Source organism: Geotrypetes seraphini, chromosome 7 (assembly GCF_902459505.1).
Source record: "Geotrypetes seraphini chromosome 7, aGeoSer1.1, whole genome shotgun sequence".
In the NCBI taxonomy this organism is placed as follows: Eukaryota; Metazoa; Chordata; class Amphibia; order Gymnophiona; family Dermophiidae; genus Geotrypetes; species Geotrypetes seraphini.
Genome location: NC_047090.1, coordinates 22,089,800 through 22,110,416, shown reverse-complemented (window position 1 = coordinate 22,110,416; position 20,617 = coordinate 22,089,800). Strand labels below are relative to the sequence as shown.

At 42.9% G+C, this 20,617-nt stretch overlaps 1 protein-coding gene across 4 annotated transcripts in view; it reads right to left on the bottom strand.

Moving 5' to 3' along the window:
- The window catches only part of STAB2 (stabilin 2), a 403,506-nt gene that overhangs the window by 274,937 nt on the left and 107,952 nt on the right, over positions 1–20,617 (bottom strand). For all 4 annotated transcript variants that reach the window (XR_004540109.1, XM_033951740.1, XM_033951739.1 and 1 more), the window contains exons 11-12: positions 10,560–10,642; positions 1,550–1,699 (exon numbers count right to left, since the gene is read on the bottom strand). Coding sequence is in view for 3 of the 4 variants with exons in the window: in XM_033951740.1 (XP_033807631.1) it covers positions 1,550–1,699; positions 10,560–10,642 (233 nt within the window). In the remaining variant the exon portion in view is untranslated. The remainder of the gene's footprint in view (positions 1–1,549; positions 1,700–10,559; positions 10,643–20,617) is intronic.

Sequence of the window (20,617 nt, the reverse complement as noted above, 5' to 3'; positions counted from 1 at the left end):
CTACAGCAGTGGTCTCAAACTCAAACCCTTTGCGGGGCCACATTTTGGATTTGTAGGTACTTGGAGGGCCGCAGAAAAAATAGTTAATGTCTTATTAAAGAAATTACAATTTTGCATGAGGTAAAACTCTTTAGAGTTTATAAAACTTTCCTTTAACAATTAAAAGGAAAGATATATAAACTATAAAGAGTTTTACTTCATGCAAAATTGTCATTTCTTTAATAAGACATTAACTATTTTTTCTGCGGCCCTCCAAGTACTCTATTTTTTTCTGCAGCACTCACATTTAAAGTTCAATATCTTTTCTTTCTCAAAACTGGCACATTTCAATCACTAAATTGAAAATAAAATCATTTTCCTACCTTTGATTGATAATTTCATCAGTCTCTGGTTGCACTTTATTCTTCTGACTGTGCATCCAATATTTCTTCCCTTCTTTCAGCCTCCTGTATGCTTCCTCTCCTCCAGACCTCATTCCCTCCCCCAACTTTTTCTTTCTCCCTCTATGTCTGTCTTTCTCCGATTCCGTGCCCCATTTTTTGCTTTGTTTCTGGTTCCCTGTCCCCCCTCCTTCTTTCTTCCTTCCTCCGTGCCCCATTTTTTGCTTTTTTTTCTGGCTCCCTTTCCCCACCCCACCTTCTTTCTTTCTTTCTTCCTTCCTTCCTGCCCTCCCCCATGCCACCGCCGCGGCGGAATAGGCTGCTGCCGCTGCTGCTATCGGGAACAGGCCGAGATCTCCCTGCTTCTCTTCTGCACGGGGCCGACCAACTCTCGCCACCCGATGTCAATTCTAACGTCGGAAAGGACGTTCTGGGCAGCCAGGCAGCGATTGGCTAGCCAGAACGTCCTCTCGACGTCAGAATTGACGTCGGGCCGCGAGAGTTAGTCGGCCCCGCAGGGAAGAGAAACAGGGAGATCAAAGGACACGGTGCCGGCCTGATCCCCGATGGCAGCAGTGAGAAGGGAAGGGAAGCAGGTTGGGCACCACTGCTCTAGATGAGCCGCGAGCCGCACTCTAGGGAGAACAGTGGACCGCCCCCCCCTTGGTACGCCACTGGAGCAGCAGCGTGTCTGGCCGGCTCGTTCGTTCAAAGCCGTGGGTGGCAGCTCCTTGCGAGATCCGTGCCTGCGTCTGAAGCCTCTCTAATGTTGTGACATCAGAGAGGCTTCCGATGCAGGAGTGGATAGCGCAAGGAGCCGCCAACCCACGGCTTTGAACCAACGATCCGGCTGCTGCTCCAAAAGGAAGAGAATGATGCCTCCAGACCGCGGGCCGCAAATAAAACCTGGAGAGCCACATGCGGCCCGCGGGCCGCGTGTTTGAGACCGCTGCTCTACAGCATCCATACCCTTGACCAGCTCAGGGAGCAAAAATCATGTATGGGAACTGAACCCATTCTTCTGTAGGTCAGCGTACTTCACTATCACCAAACCAAATGGCAAATCCTCCAAACATGGAATTAAAATATTCTGACCAATGCTCTACTCTTAGTAGCTTTAGTTTTAGCACAATATGTTTCCTGTGAGATTAAACCATCAGGATTCTTACCTTTCCCTCATTTGTTACTTCCCCAGATTTTCCAGTTAAAGTATAGATTGTATCTGTATTATTAAAACTATCAGTGGTCAGTTGTCCAGCAATAATATGGAGCTTGGCAAAAAATTGAGCATAATTCTTATTATCCAGGATATTTTTCATCTAAAAAGAAAAAACAATCAAAAAATTCAATGTACTGAACCTAAGCTTAAAGAGAGTGTTTGGTTATGAACATATATTGGGGCTCATTATCAAAAATAAAAAAAAAATGTCCTAAAAGTGACAGAAAGTAGCAGATGGATCTTTTTTTGCCCAAACATCCAAATCACTGTTTTCAAAACCCATTCTAAGACACTTTTTTATATAGGTTGTCTGTAGTGTATCTAGATATCAATGGTGTGTTTTGGAGGTATGTTTTGGATTGCAGTAGGACAGGCTTATGATTGAGATGTTTTTCTACAATAATGGAACATTGTAAAAACGTCCAGGGCAAAATATAGTATATTTGAGGCTAGACCTGCTTCAGTAAGAGTAAATGCCAAAAAGACGCCCAAACTGACCAGATGACCACTGGAAGAATTAAGGCATGACCCCACCTTACTCCCTCCCAGTGGTCAATTCCCCCTTCCCACTTTGTAAAGATGTGAAAGAAATAGTACATACTAGACTGTATGACAGCCACAGATGATATGACCAGTCCTATTAGAACAGCAGGTATATTCCTGAAGTAGCTTAGTGGTCAGTGCAGTGGACTACAGAATAGGGAACTGTGAGAGATTAAGGAGTTTTCCCTCTTTAGGAATGCTGTTGTGCCACTGGGCAGCAGAGGGCGTTGAGTAATTAGGACAAAACTACGTGTCCCAGAGTGCCCTGCACTTTACAGCTCAGTGCTGAGTCAGAGGGAAGGGACTCAAGTAGTGGAGATCACCAGCTATCTCTTGTGGTCTGAATATCAGGAGGAGAGTGTTTAGCATATGAGGTAAAATTGATGAGCTACAACTGAAATCAATTTGGTTACCTGAATTAAAGGGTGAAGAGCAGATAGGACAAGAGTGGATAATTTGTGTTATAAGTGGTATGCGACTTTTATCAAATAATTTGGGTGACATGGACCTATTAAGGAGAAGAGGTATTATAGATCTAATGTTGCTTCATGGTTTATGATGGAATTGATGGAGTTAAATAAAAAACTACAGAAGAAAGAAAGAAGGAGAAAATATCCAGCCTGTTATTCCCAATTAGAATATAGGGAAAGCTTATTAGAATATTAGAGATTAATGTCCAGGTTGAAAAGATCATATTATGAAAAAGTAATAGAGGAGGTAGAATCCTCATTAAAGGAATTATTTGATATAGTAAGGAAATTTACAAATAAGAATACCATATTATCCCAATCCTGATGAGTTTCAAGTTTATTAATATTTTGATATACCGACCATCACAAGTATCTGGTCGGTTTACAATAGTAAGAAATACAAATTATATAAAAAAAATAAAAATGAGGGAGTAAGATCGATACAAAGACTTTTTTTTTTCCCAATTCTTTATTATTTTCAAATCTTACAGTAAGTGTAACAATAAATACCTCATTTTATACATCAATGACACTTAATATTGCATTAATATCCATTTCAGAATTAGTCCCCCCCCTCCTAAACAATCACAATGCCCATCACAAAAAATTTCTATAATGAACCCCAATATATCTAAATTCATTAATCTATCAGACCCCCAACCTTCCCCCTCCCGGATGTGCATGTTATAGGGAAAAACAATAATTAAACATTACAATATTTTGGTAATGGCTCCCAAGTTTCCTGAAATTTCTTAAAATTCCCTTTCTGAATGGCTAATATTCTTTCCATTTTATACATATGACATAATGAATTCCACCAAAATCTATAATTAAGCCTCGTCCAATTCTTCCAATTGCTCGTAATTTGTTGTATGGCAACTCCTGTCATCAATAATAATAAAAGGCTAAGCGCGCATGTGCTTTTCAAAAATCGTGATTCCTGGTGGCGTGAGGTGTGCTTCTGTGCCAGTCCTCACGGCGCCTGCGTGTGACTGTGCAGAAGACACCAGCGACTCCTCCCTCCCACTCCTCTTCAAAGCGGCCTGCTGAGGTTCGCCAGCCGCTGTAGCGAACCTCGCAAGCTGCTCTCCACCTCCGTGCAGAAGAAGGAGTCAGGGTTGCTGCTGCCGCCACACTCACACGTCTTCCTGCAGCCCCGCCCACCGCCATGAAGCAGGAGAACCTGTCCTCGGCCCGTCACCTTCTGCCCTCACTCGCCGCTGCCTCTCACTCGCCGCCTGCCCTCTCTCCCTGCCTGTGTCCTCGCGTGTCACCTCCCGTCCTCACTCGCCGCCGCTGCCGCCGCTGATCCTCTTCTTCAGAGCAGCCTGCGATCGGGGCCGGCTTTAAAGAACCTCGCAGGCCACTCTCCAACCTCAGTAGCACGCTCCCTCTGATGCACGGGATTGCATCAGAGGGAACGTGCTACCGAGTTGGAGAGCGGCCTGCTAGGTTCGCTAAAGCTGTCCACCAAGATTGCAGGCTGCTTTGAAGAGGAGCAGGCCAGAAGATGTCGGGATGGAGGGAGGGTAAGAATGGGGCCAATACAGGGGGGGGAAAGGGAAAGGGGCTGCTTTGGGGGGAGTGGTGTGCTTGGGACATACAGCTGTGCTCGGGGGGGGGGGCAGGGGGGAGACAGAAGGGGCCATGGAGAGACAGGGAGAGGGAAAGGGGGCTGCTTTGTGGGGAGGTGTGCTGGGGACAGACAGTTTTGCTCTGGGGGGAAGACAGAAGGGGCCATGGAGAGACAGGGAGAGGGAAAGGGGGCTGCTTTGGGGGGGAGGGGTGTGCTGTGGGGGAGACAGAAGGGGGCCATGGAGAGATAGGGAGAGGAAAAGGGGGCTGCTTTGGGAGGAGGGGTGTGCTGGGGGGAGACAGAAGGGGCCATGGAGAGATAGGGAGAGGGAGGCTTTGGGGGGAGGGTGCTGGGGACAGACAGCTTTGCTCTGGGGGGACGACAGAAGAGGACCATGGAGAGACAGTTAGGGAGAGGGAAAGGGGGCTGCTTGTGGGGGGGGAGGTGTGTCCTGGGAGCAGACAGCTTTGCTCGGGGTGGGGGGAGACAGAAGGATACAGACAGCGGCCAAGGAGAGAGAGATAAAGAAACACAGACAGACAGACAGATCTATTCTAGCACACGTTAATGTAACGGGCTTAAAGACTAGTTATTAATAAAAGCCTGTTGTTCTTTGATGATATTTGACTTTTAACTCTCATTGACATGCCAAAAAGTACAGTATCATAGGATAATGCCACTGGATTTTCCAACAAACAATTTATTTGGCCCCATATTGATTTCCAAAACACCAAAATAAATGGACAATAGAACCACAAATGATCTAAAGTCCCTGCTTCGAGATGACAATGCCAACATTTATTAGACTTAGAGCTATCTAACTTTTGTAACTGAACTGGGGTCCATAATGCTCTATGTAACAGAAAAAAACAAGTTTGTCTCATAGATGCTGACACTGTACATCTCAACCTCCAAGTCCACATTCATGGCCATTGAGATGCAGGAATTTGGTGCTTAATCTCAATACTCCAAATGTCCCTAAGACCAGTTTTTGGTTTCTTATTTATAAATCCAGCTAACAATTTATACCACTGTGCGGCCTGGTGTTCCAGGAAGTCTACCTGAAAGCATAATAATTCCAAACTATATTGATTATTTAAATTTTTCCATTCAGGGAACCCTACCTGAATGGCCTGCTTCAGTTGCAATCATCTATAACTTTGTGATTTATTAAGTCCAAATTTATGTTGCAACTCTGAAAAGTCAAGCAGTTTACCATTAGATATAACATCTTCTAAAGTACCACCTGCTATCATCCAATGCTTCCAGATGACCTTAAATCCGCCAATTTGAATCTTGGAGTTTAGCCAAATAGTTTGATTTGTTGATTTGTGAATTGGAATAGGTGTTAAATTATTGACATATCATAACGTTTTCCATGTATCTACTAGTATTCTGTTTTCTTTATATAATCTAGGCATTTTGATACTGAGAACATGGCAAAATTGCAGAGGAAACATGAGTCGCTATTCCAACCATAACCAATCTGGGATATTTTCAATGAGCTCTGGGAGGACCCAATACATACCTTGGCGCAAAATATAGGCTTGATGATACCTATAAAAATTGGGAAAATTTACCCCTCCCTCTGTAATTGGTTTTTGTAAAGATACTAAAGCAACTCTAGGAGTTTTACCCAGCCAAATAAATTTTGTAAGAATACTATTTAACTTTTTATAGAAGGACTCCTTAAAGAAAACTGGTAACATACCCATTTGATAACAAACCACAGGCAATATCATCATTTTAATAGTTTGGACTCTCCCCCACCAAGAAAGATGTAAAAGATTCCATTGCAAACACATTTCTGTTACCTTCTATAATAAAACTTTTTCATTCAATTGCATTGTTTCATCCAATATGTTTTTTATCGAAATGCCTAAATATTTTATTCCATCTTCTTTCTATAGAAAGGAAAATTTTTCAAATAATCTTTTTGTGCAATGGACATTAGTAGGAAGAACTTCTGATTTACTCCAATTTATTTTGTATCCTGAAAATTTTCCAAATGTCTCTATTACATCAAGTAAGCATGGAATGATTGTTTCAGGATTCCTCAAATGAAGTAGTATATCATCTGCATATGCAGAGACCTTATATTCCTGATCTGAATAAGGAATACCCTGTATCTCCTTTGCATGTTGAATAGCTAGTAGCAAGGGTTCTAATACAATATCAAAAAGCAAAGGAGACAAGGGACATCCCTGTCTAACTCCCCTCTGCAAACTAAAACATTCAGAGAGATTATTATTAATATACAGTCTAGCAAAAGGGGAACTATACAAGGATTGAATCATTTGTATAAATCCTGTACCTATTCCAAATTAATCCATTGCTTGATACATGAAGGTCCATTCCACCCAATCAAAAGCTTTTTCTGCATCTAATGATACAGAGACGGCTGGATCTTTCATGGCTTTTGTTAAATTTAACATATGAAAAGCCAGTCTGGTGTTGTTGGAGGAATGTCTCTGAGCAACAAATTCTGTTTGGTGCATACCAATAATAAATGGTAGAGCCTTAGCCAAGCGCAAGACCAATGTCTTAGCTAGAATTTTATCATCTACATTGATTAAAGAAATAGGCCTGTAACTTGAAACCAATGTGGGATCTTTATTTGGCTTCGGCAAGACTATAGTAACAGATTCAGCCATAGTACCTGTAATGCAACCATTATTCAGTTGGATCTGATATAAGTTTATTAGATGAACTAAAAGGGCATTTTGAAATTTTTTATAAAACTCTACTGTGAAACCATCTCCACCTGGAGCAGATCCAGCTTTAAGGGACTTCAACACTGATTGCAACTCTTTTAATGATATAGGTGATACAAAGACTTAATTACAAAGGGTATGAGATTATTCTACACTGGTTGCCAGTTAAATATAGGATCTTTTTTAAGATCTTGACTCTTATTTATAAGGCATTATATAATGGAATTATAGTGGCATTGTCCTCAAAGACTCTTAAGATCGGATGTTCCCTCTTTTAGCCATGTTTAACAAGAAGACAACAAGTCTAGGATGTTTTATGTGGTGGGAGCTCTTTTATGGCATAGACATAGGCAGCAGAATGCTTTTTGTTTGAGAGGGGGGGGGGGGCAAAGACTCCATCCTAGACCTCTCTCTCTGGCCTCCTCCCCAGCGCTGTCATTTTAAATCTTCAGACAGCTGTCAACGGCAATGAATGAGCCTGCTGCTGTTGGCCTGCCCCAGAAGTATTCATTCTGCAGCAACTGCAGAATGAAGACTTCCGGGGCACGTCGATGGCAGCAGGCTCTCTTTGTTGCCGATGGCTTCCTGAAGATTTAAAATGACAGTGGCTGGGGAGCAGGTGTCTGGGGGCAGGAGAGCCATAACTCTTCTGACCTCAGACCACCAATTTTGGAGGTCCATGGCCCAGTTCCAACACCCATGGAATAGACTTCTTGAAAAGTTATGATGAACTGAAATTATCTCCATTATTGTAAACTTTTAAAGGCATTTTTGTATCACAAAGCTTTTACTTTGGAGAAATAATTGCAAAGTAACTTTTACAGGATCAATGTTATACTGGGTATGGAGGTAACTAGAGATGTATTGGTGAAATGAGTCTGAATTTGCTTCCATCTGTGATTTGTTAGTGAAATTTTATTTTAAGTGTTTTAAATGTTTACCACCTAAATAAATAGGTGATACCTGCAGGCATGATGTAGTGATATGAAGTTGGGTACAGGTTTTTGGTGGGTTTTGTAAGGCTTTCCATACAATGTATGAGAGTAACAGTGAGATGGGTACGAACCTTTTATGGGAACTCCAATACTTTAACGTGTTTTATGGTTTGTCTTTTTTCCTGTGTTATGCACATTAGCACCTAACATGGTTTAGTAAAAGGGCCCCTACATTAGGCACATAGATAATAATAATAATAACTTTATTTTTGTATACCGCAGTACCACAAACAGTTCAGAGCGGTTTACAATGTAAGAGACTGTACATACACAGCGAAGATACAGTGCAAGGGAATGTGCTATGCAGTTGAGCGCAGTTTACAATGCAGGGGACTGTACATATTCGGCATGGGTAATTATATAGCGAAGATACAATGCAGATTTACCATGCAAGAGCCTGTACATATTCAGCCGAGATATTTATACAGTGAAAATACAGTGCGAGTGACTTATAGAACAGGATAAGATGCAAGAGACTGTATAATGCGGTTGAAATGGATTACTATGCAAAGATAGTTACATTCTGGTTATTCTGGTAGAGTTTGGTTATTCGGGGGGGAGGGGTTCAAGAAATTTATCATAGAGGTAAGATTTGAAGGATTTCCTGAAGTAATGGTAAGATGGGGCAGATGAGATGAGGGTGGTCAGGCAGTCTGTCCATCTGCCAGCTTGGAACGAGAGAGTTCTATTGAGGAATCTTTTGTAGGTGCATCCCTTTGGGGATGGGTAGGTAAACAGATAGGCATTGCGTGTGCGAGTGGTGCCTGGATACGCAAAGTGGTGAGAGAGATATATCGGGGACAAGCCAGATAAGGTTTTGAAGCAGAGGCAGGCGAATTTGAAGATGACTCTCGCTTCAATTGGCAGCCAGTGTAGTTTTCTGTAGTAAGGGCTGATATGGTCTGACTTTTTGAGGCCATAGATTAGGCAGACGGCGGTGTTTTGAATGAGTCTCAGACGTTTGATGGTTTTCTTGTAGGAGCCCAAATATATGATGTTACAGTAATCCAGGGTGCTTAAGATTAGGGATTGGACCAGCAGTCTGAAGGAGGGGAAGTCAAAGTAATGTTTGATGGTACGGAGTTTCCAGAGGGTGTAAAAGCATTTTTTGACCTGAGCATTGGTGTGGTCTTCGAAGGTCAGGCAGCGGTCTAGGATGACTCCAAGGATTTTGATGGTGGGATTGATAGGGTAAGTGAGACCGTTGAGTTGTAGGGTGGTGGTTGTTAATTTGTGATTGGGACTTGCAAGGAAGAGATTAGGCTTTTCTGGATTTAGTTTTAATTTGAACCTGGTGGTCCAGTGTTCGACCATGGTGAGTATTGAAGCGATGTGCTGTTCTGTTGCTTGTGACAGTTAGGAGAAGGGGATGACAATTGTAATGTCCTCTGCATAAATGTAGGATTTCAGCTTTCATGCAGATAACATGTGTCCCAGTGAAGCCATGTAGATAATGAATAGGGAAGGTGATGGGGGGAGCCTTGTGAACTCCACAGGGGTTAGACCAGGTATGGGAGTAGGTTCCCTCGTTGTGGACTTGGTAGGTGCGGTTTTTTAGGAAGCCTGTGAGCCAAGTTAGTACCTGTCCCAAAATGCCTATGGAATCGAGGCAACTAAGCAGAATGTCATGGTCTACCAGGTCAAAGGCACTACTGAGGTCGAACTGGAGTAGCAGAGCGCTGTTTCCCTGGAAGAATAGTTGGAGGAGGTAGTCAGTTAGTGACGCTAGGACGGTTTCCGTGCTGTAGTTAGTGCGGAATCCAGACTGGGAGTCATGGAGGATGTCGAACTTCTCGAGGTATGACATGAGGTCCCGGTTGACAAGGCCTTCCATGATTTTGAGGAAGAAGGAAATGTTGGCAATAGGTCTGTAGTTGGTGGCTGTGGAGAGTGGTTCTTTGGGGTTTTTGATAGTTGGGGATATGAGGATGTGGCCGAGTTCCAGCGGGAAGTAACCGGTGGACAGGCAGAGGGTGACCCAGTTGAAGAGCTCCACTTTGAAAGGAGGGGGAGCTATTTTCATGATGGAGGGTGGGCAGTTGTCTAGTAAGCAGTTAGATTTGGAATATTTAGAGTATAGCTCGAGAAATAGGTTCCAGTCTGGGTTTTCAAAGCGATTCCAAGTCATGTCGGCGGTTGAACCTTCGTTGCTTGGGGTAGGTAGGATGGTTGGTGGGCTGGTGTTTGTTGTTGTAAGAGTGGTTTTTAAGTTATGAATTTTTTTGGCGAAGTAGTTGGCTAGGTTTGTTGGGGAGGGTGGAAGATCTGTGGTGGAGCTTTTATATGAGTTGATGTCAAATAAGGAGTTGACTAGTCTGAAGAGTTTATTGCTGTTCAGGGATGGGGTATTGATTAATTGGGCGTAATATTTGGAGCGTAAAGGATAAAAACAAAGAAAACCCAGCTCCTTGTAGGAAAAACGAGATGCAGGAAACAACACAGACAGAAGAACTGACTGAGCGAAATGAAAACAGTAGAAAATACTCTTTGACCATTCTTTTGTATCCAATAACTTTTATGCGCCAGGAGTATCTGTCAGCGTCTGTGCCGGATTTGCACCAAATTCTTTCTAGTTTGCGCACTTCTCAATGAATAGTGATATGAAATAGATTAATTGGACCATAGTGGAATCAAACATTTTTAGAAGAAACTGTCCACTTACATTAACTCCTTTGAAACCGTTGTTGGTTGGAACAAGTGCAGTAAATGGTCCCAGGGCACTTAGAGACCAGGAATATGCAGCATCTTGAATGGAATGACAAGAAGTATATTTTGTAACATGAGGTCAGATGCAATCAACATTTTCCTATTGACATAAAATGAGAAAAGCCCTTTTGTACATCTGGCCTGTAGCTTTTATGACAGTGGAAAACATCTCAAATTAATTGTAATTAATAGACTGTTATATAACATACACACCAAAATCGCTTAGCACATTGGTGTTGAGGAGTACCCATGTGGGTGGAGAATAGGCATGTCATGGGTGTATTTCAGAGATATGCGTATTACTTTTAAAATATTACAAGTTATGCACACTTCAGGGCACATTTAGGCACTGATAGTTATGAGAGCCAGTATAACTCTTGGTGCCTTCCTTTGGGTGCACAAATAGCAGAGTTACTTACCGTAACAGGTGTTATCCAGGGATAGCAGGCAGATATTCTCACTGATGGGTGACATCACCACGGAGCCCCGGTATGGACATTTCAAGAGCTTGAAAATGCTCTTGACACCTGCACCGCGCATGCGCGAGTGCCTTCCCGCCCGACGGAGGCACGTGGTCCCTCAGTTAAGATAAGCCAGCTAAGAAGCCAACCTGGGGAGGTGGGTGGGATGTGAGAATATCTGCCTGCTGTCCCTGGATAACATCTGTTACGGTAAGTAACTGTGCTTTATCCCAGGACAAGCAGACAGCATATTCTCGCTGATGGGTGATCTCCAAGCTAACAGAGATGGGATGGTGGGAGAGTTGGCCACAGAAAATACAATTGAAAACATAATGGCCGAAGTGCCCATCCTGTCTGGAGAAAAAACCAGACAAAGGGAGGAGTGTGTGGCGCAGTGGTTGGATCTACAGCCTCAGCACTCTGGGGTTGTGGGTTCAAACCCCACACTGCTCCTTGTGGCCCTGGGCAAGTCACTTAGTTCTCCATAGCCCCAGGTACGTTAGATAGATTGTGAGCCCTCCGGGACAGATAGGGAAAATGCTTGAGTACCTGATTGTTAAACCGCTTAGATAACCTTGATAGGCGGTATATAAAAACTTGAAACTTGAAAACTTGAAAGAAATGAACTGAGGACCAGGAGACAGCTGTACAAAGTTCCTCAATAATGTAACTGAAGGGAAAACAAGAAAAGGCTGCCAGAACTTGAACTGAAGGACTGGGAGATGATATCCCCGTGCCAAGCCAGTCGGAGTAAAAGAGAACGAGAGAAAAGCAATCAGCCATGAATATAGGATATCCAATTAGAGGTGAATCAAAAATAAAAAGTTTGGATAAAATCACTGCGGCTCCGACCTGAGTAACAAGAGGAGAAAAAAACGCGTAAAGGATAAAAACAAAGAAAACCCGGCTCCTTGTAGGAAAAACGAGATGCAGGAAACAACACAGAGAGAAGAACTGACTGAGCGAAATGAAAACAATAGAAAATACTGTAGACCTGCACACAGAATCACCCTGACTTGATGAAAGACTGATAAGGATGAAGCTGCTAGCAGGGCATGAAACTCACCATTACCCCTGGAAGAGGTGAGAGATATAAGGAAAAACATTTCCCAGGAAAGAAACTCAAGTGGAGCTGACGCCAATGTTACAAATGGGAGCATCAACGACCAGGAAAGAACCACATGAATAGTCCAGTGGATAGAAGGAATGAGATATGGTTACAGGCATGAAAAACGTCTGTCATGATCCTGGGAACCAGAGGAGTACTCAAAAAGAAGGTGCTCCTTGAGAGATCAAGGGAAAAAATGCAATAGCATGAAAAATAAGTCGGAGAGCTGTAGACTCGAGACTAAAAACAACAACAAAAAAAATACCACCGGTAGGAAGGTGGAAACAGGCAGATAAAAAGACACCAGGAAAAAAAATGAAACCACATTTGATATCAACAAAGGCAAGTGGCTAGTGTCCTGGCAGAGGGCAACAAAAAGGCTGAGAAAGATGTAAATAAAACAGATGCAGCCCAAAGAAAAAACCAAAGAAGAGAACAAATATTCCTGAGTCGGAGTGAACTGAGCAGGAAAATGAAAAGAAGAAAGGGCTCCTTAAAATCTGAGTGGCCGAAGAAGGGAGAACCCATGTTGACTGGACATCATGCAACAACAGTGCTCATGAGCTTGATGAAAAAAGGTCAACAGGAGAAGAAGTGAGGGGAAAGCATAGAAAAACATGCTCGCCTAATCCAGGAGAAAAATAACCGTGGTCAGATGAAGAAAATTCCTGGAATAAAAGGATTAAAGAATCCTGCTGAAATTGTTTGCTACGAAATTCAGCCTAGAAGTCGCAATATTATGGCGGTATAGAAAAAATAAAGTTATTATTATTATTATCAGCAAGAGCAGATGACCAATCGCCTCCAAGGTCACAAAAAAACCCCACAAATAAACAGAGCCTCCTGAGATAACAGGAGAGAACCCTAGACTCCTTGCTCGAATATATGTAGTGTAAAATCACTGAATGAACTGTGCAAGGAAGGAGGACTTGAGGACAGAGTAGATGATGAAAATCATGAGGACCTAAAATATCATTACAAAAAAGAGGAAAGATCCGATGGCTGGCAGGCGAAAAACCCAGAGGCTGAAGAATGGGTATAGAAACCCCTCAGGCATAAAAAAGATACAGCAAGCAGGAAGACCATGCAAGGAGGTAACAAGTAAAAAAGAGGACCTCTGTAGAGACTAGAGGAGAGCAAAGATATACATGCGTGGAGAGACAAGTCCTTGTCTGGTACCACTGGAAAACAAAAGACCACTGAGAAGTTCAAGAATGTAGTCTGAACCGTGGCAGAACAGAAACAGGAGAATGCCTGTTGTTCAAAAGAAACAGCATGAGGAAGATTGAAACAATCTGAAAAAGAAACACTCTCAGAAGAGTGGAGTGAAAAAGTACCTAAAAAAAACACAGACAGGAAAACGGGTATAGATAATGAAACAGTAAAGAAAATGAGATGGGTGAGAAAAACAGCAGAACCATCTCTTAAGAACATAAGAAAATAACTGCCATCTCCGGATCAGACCTTCGGTCCATCAAGTCCGGCGATCCGCACACGCGGAGGCCCAGCCAGATGTACACCTGGCGTAATTTTAGTCACCAATATCCTCTATGCCTCTCGTAAGGAGATGTGCATCTAGTTTGCTTTTAAATCCTAGAACGGTGGATTCCGCAATAACCTCCTCTGGGAGAGCATTCCAGATGTCCACCACTCATTGCGTGAAGCAGAACTTCCTGATATTTGTCCTGGACTTGTCCCCCCTTAGCTTCAGTTCATGTCCTCTTGTCCCTGTCACATTGGACATTGTAAATAATTTTTTTTCCTGCTCTATTATGTCGATTTCTATCAGTATTTTGAAAGTCTCGATCATATCCCCCTGCAGTCTCCTTTTCTCAAGGGAGAACAATCCCAGTTTCTTAAATCGTTCCTCGTATTCCAAGTTCTCCATACCTTTTATTAGTTTCGTTGCTCGTCTCTGCACCCTCTCCAGCAGTTTTATATCCTTCTTTAGGTTGGGAGACCAATGTTGGACACAGTATTCCAAGTGTGGTCTGACAATTGGCATTATAACTTTCTCCGATCTACTCGTGATTCCTTTCTTTATCATGCCTAACATTCTATTTGTTTTCTTTGCCGCTGCTGCGCATTGTGCCGACGGTTTCAGGGTCCTATCTATCAGTACATCCAGGTCCTTTTCTTGTTCGCTCTTACCCAGAGTTGCACCTGACATTCTATACTCATGTTCCTTTGCATTTTACCACATTAAAATTCATCTGCCATTTCTCCACCCATTTCTCTAACTGATACAAGTCACTCTGGAGTTCCTCGCTATCCTTCTGCGATCTGATTGCCCAGCATAACTTTGTGTTGTCTACAAACTTGATGATCTCACCAGATGTTCCTTCTTCTAGGTCATTGATGAAAATATTAAATAAGATGGGCCCAAGTACCGAGCCCTGGGGCACACTGCTGGTCAATTTCTCCCAGTCTGAGAACTTCCCATTTAAGGAAAAAACAACCGGTTAAAAGTCTAAGGTTCAGAAGGCCCTGAAATCGAATAGATGTAGCCAGCACAAGTAGACACTCCTGAATCTGGAAAGAAACAACCCAAAACTGGTAAGGAAAACGGATGAAGAAACACTGCTCGAAAGCCATAAAAATTGGGTCCTGTAGCAGATGCCCGGAAAATTAGGAAGCAGATCCATGAGGTCTGAGATCCAGAAAAAACACCAACATCCAGTGGCCTTGACAATTAAAAGAAAGACCAGTAAATGAAGAGAACCCTGCAAAGAGAAAAAACATGAAGGACAGCCTAAGATCCCATGGAGACTCTCAAAAGAACCAGAGTCTGACAATAGGGAAAATGATTACGCGAATAAAGCCTCCACACGAAGAGAACTCAGGGAAGCTAGGCTCGTAGGATAACTGAGAAGACAGTCGCTGTTAAAGTGAAAACTGCTACACAGATGCGGCCAGAGAAACTCACGAGGTCCATAATGCAGAGGAAATATATTCCAGCACAGCCCCAGCAACACCTCCCCAAAGCAGACTTATTCAATAACCTGTGCTGTTGAGTAATGATAAAAACAGACACTCAGATGCAGACCAGATCCATAAAAAACAGATCTGCAAAAACAGGTACTGAAATTGAAAAGCGACTACATGGCATGTGTACACAAAAGTATGCCAAGGAAATGCAGTCAGTAGAGGAATCTAGTAAGCCCAGTTGACTAATCAGTCCCTAGCCATGTCCACTCTGCCCAGAAAAACAGATGCTACACACTAGCCATGAGGAGGAACTCCACCAGGAGGGAAACAAAGACACCTGTTAACTGCTTCATAGGTCGTATCAAAAAGTCCCCATAGAGATCAAGGAAGAGAAGCAAACCCCCCTTAAGGAGGTAAGTAAGAATTGCAATCTCCGGATCTCCTAGGTCTATCAAGTCCGGCGATCCGCACAAGCAGAGGCCCCGCCAAGTGTACCCTGGCATAGTTTTAGTCCCCATATCACTCTATGCTTCTCATAAGGAGATGTGCATCTAGTTTACCCTTACCCGTATCACTCTATGCCACTCATAAGGAGATGTACATCTAGCTTACCCTTAAATCCTAGAACAGTGGATTCTGCAATTACCTCTTCTGGGAGCGCATTCCAGGTGTCCACCATTCGCTGCGTGAAACAGAACCTCCTGATATTTGTCCTGGACCTGTCTCCCCTCAGCTTCAGTCCGTGCCCTCTTGTCCGTGTCACATTGGACATTGTAAATAACTGTTTTTCCTGCTCTATTTTGTCGATTCCTTTCAGTATTTTGAAAGTCTCAATCAGATCCCCTCGCAGTCTCCTCTTCTCAAGGGAGAACAACCCCAGTCTCTTAAGTTGTTCCTCATAATCCAGGTTCTCCATACCTTTCACTAGAAATTCCGTAGGGAAAGAAATGACTGTACAAAGTCAACTCCCAAAGGAATGCATTTACAGAAAATTCCCTAATGGATCTGGAAAAAATGAAATGTCAAACAATTATGAAGGCTTTGCGAAGCCCACTCAAGGGAAAAAGCACATGTGATGAAGAAACACTCACCACTTCATAAGGAGATGGTGCGTAGTTCCAAAAGGCACCCCAAGTCTCTCAACCAGTCAAAACCAAGACCAGCAAGGAGTCGATGTCGAAGGCCAAATACAGCTTAATGACTGCAAAGCCTTCCCATACTGGAAACAACACTGACACCGGTAACTGCAACGACAACTGGTGTCATGGGATAGGAGTCAAAAGCAGAGAAGACTCAAGTGAAAATGTCCCCGGAAACAAAAAACTCAACCGGGCAGGGAAGCACTAGAAGAGACGGGGTCAACAGGGCTGACAATCCAAATAACTGGAATCACAGTGGAACATGTCGACAAGAAAGGCCGACATCAACTTGGATGTCGATATGGACTGCGACATCAATCAGAAAGGACGACATTAACATGACGTCGATATAGAAGTCGACATCGAGCAGGATGGTCGACATCAATTAGAAACGTCGACATCACTGACAGGAACAGTGAAAACATGCCGTGAAAAAAAGAAAGAACCGGTACCAAGGGATACAACGCTGGTACCAAGGTGCATCACTCCCTAGATAACAAGGCACACAGCACCCGAAACAAGACGGAAAAGGACACCGGTGGTGTTGGTCCCTGACCAGTACCGATGGTGTCATTCCCAAGCAGAGAGAAAAGGACACTGGTACCGTTAGTTCATGACCGGTACCCATGGTGTCGGTCCAGAGTAGAATGAATAAAGCACCGACACCCATGGCCCATGACCGGTACCATCAGTGCCACTCCTGGAAAAGAAAGAAAGAACACCGGTACCCTTGGTCGATGACCGGTACCATAGGTGTGACTCTAGAATAGAAGAAAAGAACATCGGTACCCTTAGTTGAGGACCGGTACCATGGGTGTGGCTGCAGAATAGAAGAAAAGAACACTGGTACCCTTGGTCAATGACCGGTACCATAGGTGTGGCTCCAGAATAGAAGAAAGAAAAGAACACTGGTACCCTTGTCTCATGATCGGCACCATCGGTGTCACTCCATGCTTCCAAGATGAACATGCCTATATCAAGACAGTCATCTACATCGAAGCGGAGCCAGAGAGAGGACTGAAAAAAGGTGAGCAGGACTTGACTCACTGGTAAACCAAGCTGTTACAATAACCTGAAACTGAAAGGAGAAAATCAACTTACCAAAAGGAGAAACATCACCGACGGTGCAGCTGGAAATCGATGTTGGATGAACTCTGGGTATCGGATCACCGTCGTTGACTGGAAACAGCTTCTGGAGAAAGCACATGAAAATGCGCTGAAGAAGAAAAAACTGACAAGGTCGAGGTCCCGAAATTGCTAAAATAATAGGGGGATGTCGGTGAAGAAAAATTCCCCCACATAACAACCGTGTGGATGAAGAATGGGCAGGAAAAACCAGCCCGGGACAAGAACCATGTAGAGGGGAGAAAAGAAAATGGCGATCCATAAGGCCTCAAAAAGCCTAACCCACAATGAAAAGAAAAAATAAAATGAAAGGTTTTTGTTTTTTTAAGTAGATGAACTCAGAAAAACAATAGAAAAAGAAACTGACAAAAAGTCAGGAAACTGCGAGAGCGGGAAGGCAGCGAAAGAAAATTTTTCAACAGCCATTGAAAACGTGACTTCTTAGCTCCGCGGAAACTAAAGAACTGAGTGACTGCGCACTTCCGTCGGGCGGGAAGGCACTCACGCATGCGTGGTGCGGGTGTCAAGAGTTTTTTCAAGCTCTTGAAGTGTCCGTACTGGGGCTCCGTGATGACTTCACCCATCAGTGAGAATATGCTGCCTGCTTGTCCTGGGATAAACTGATTTATGCTTCTGTAATGAAATCTCAGAGCCCAGATGCCATTATAGAATTGGCTTTAAGCACACAGAAAATGCAGGTATAAGTACATATACAGGATGAGCAGCTTTCAGGTAGGACATCTCGGCAGGGAAGATTCTTAGGTTTCTATCTTTTAAGTGACAATAGGCACACACTAACTGTTAATGTGGGTACTGAGCTAACAGTTATGTAACATGACATCTTTGTAGTTAATGTGCAAACCACTGAGCATGTAGATGTGGACGGGCATTTTCGATAGGACATCTGAGTTTGGATGTTTTGGGAAAGACAACCAGAAATCCAGGAGAGAAAATGTCCATTCTCAAAGCAGCAAGATGTCTATTTTTTTCTTTTTTTGAAAATGACATGTGTAGATGTTTTGGTCCATAGTACATCTATCTTTTTTGGCCATTCTCGAATATAAGTATGTCCACATGAAAAACGCTCAAAAGCAAGTTTCCATCTAGGCATTCTTAGCAAACTGTTCAGACAGCTGAGCATAGCAGAATAGCAGAGGGGCTCTTCTAAGAAGTACTATAGTGAATTTCACATTAAAAGTACCAGGTACAGATGTCACTATATCTTGCTTCTATTGTATGGTGAGCCCTCCAAAACCCACCCAAAACTTATCATGCCCACCTGTACACCACAACATTAGGTACAGTAGGTTTTGGAGGGCTCACCATACAATATAAGCAAGATATGGTGACATCTGTACCTGGAACTTTTAATGTGAAATTCACTGCAGTAATTCTTAGAGTGCCTCTATGCTTTCTGGGCTCAAATGTCTGTGCTAAAAAGTTGCTTGGGAGGAGAACTTTCAGCACCTCCTCATAATACAGGTGGTGGTAGGGGGTCGGTGGCTACTGGGGGAGTAAGGGGGGGCAATGCCTTAATTCCTTCAGTTTGGACACCTTTTTAGCATTTAGATGCTTTTAAACAGGTCTAGCTCCAAATATCTATATATAAAAAAAAGTCCAGGACCTTTTGTTAAAGGTTTTATTATGCCTAAGGAACGTCCAAGTCCTAAGCCTGCTCTAAGTCCACCCAAAACATACCTCTAACATGCCTCCTTAAGATTTGGACGCAGTGGAGACAAAACAACCAGAAAGACGTCTAGAAAGTCTGTTTTGAGAATTTCCACTTGGACTAGGGTTACCAGATTTTCCTTCGGGAAAATCCAGACCCATGGCCATGCTCCCAGGTCCACCCAGTTCCGCCTCTTTCCTGCCCTGTTCCACCCCTCAGCCCCACCTCTAGACGCCATCCGCGCGCACGGATGCCCCTTCCTGACGCGATTATGTCGGGATGCTTTTCAAAGCCTGGACATAGTTCTGGGGTTTGAAAAGCCGTCCGGGGAAATCCAGACATCTGGTGACCCTAACTTGGATGTTTTGACTAGTAAGATGTCCAAGTGCTGCTTTATGCTGTCTTTTGGATATCATTTTTTTCAAAATGAGCCTATTGTGCACTCTTTCAGATTGTTCCCTCTTTGCACATAGTATACCTACTTTCAAAAGTGCGAACTCAGGGCCAGATTCTGTTAACGATGCCTACATTTGTAGGTGCCTCCAATGTAGATGCCTAGATGTGTCAATCATGAGTAGGTGTCGCTAATGGAATCACACCTACATTGTAGGCATCTCTAATGTAGGCCAGGGTTTACCTTGTCTACACTGCGGCATCTAATGTTGCCACCTAATGCTTAGCAGTGCCTAACTCACAAAAACACCTCTATCCACCCCTAACCATGCTTACATGGTGATAGGCACCTACCATCTAATTAACCTTAATATCTTTGTTATTATGAGCTTGTTAAAGCTCATCAATGACACACATTGATTTTTATTATTGTGGGTGCCTACACTTTTAGCACCTACATTGTAGGTGCCACTTATAGAATTCCCCCCTCCCCCCAATGACTTTGTTCCCATCATGAAAACATGGCCAGATGAAAATCTATCTAATTTAATCTGAATTTCTGTATCATACTTATCCAGTACAGGTTTTAGGCAATTTACAAGTTGGAAGGTAAATAAGAAGTTAGGGCAAGTGGTTACATTACATCAATCAGTGTCCCATATTTCGTTGCAGGTAAATTGGGTGAAACAATATGCCACAAAATGAAAATAGAAATCACTGAGAGAAAAAAAAATCAGTAAAGATTATTATAGGATATAAAAATTGATATTGAAGAGTACATTAAATTCACGGAATAAAATACAAGCTATTATTCATTAGCAAAGTCTGCAGTCTCATACAGCTTTGGAATTGTAGACTGGTCTCTTCAAGACCGTGAAAAACTGGATGTGTAAACAAGAAAATTCCTCCACGCCCACAAAGTTGTTTATAAATATCAGTGTATGCCAAGCTGAAAATTCCTAGAGCTGAAGGAGGAATGGGTTTCATAGAAATAGATTACACCTACTGAGCTACTATCATAGTCCTCCAAATTTAACAGCATTTGCTCACTTGGCTTCATTACTCCTCCTCTGCCTTATCTTTACTTAATAGTATCATCAGATTCAAATGCATGAAAGGTAATGACGTATGACAGAAAACTTCCAGAATCCATTTCTATCATTAAACCTGGACAAGCATTCTGATGAGTAG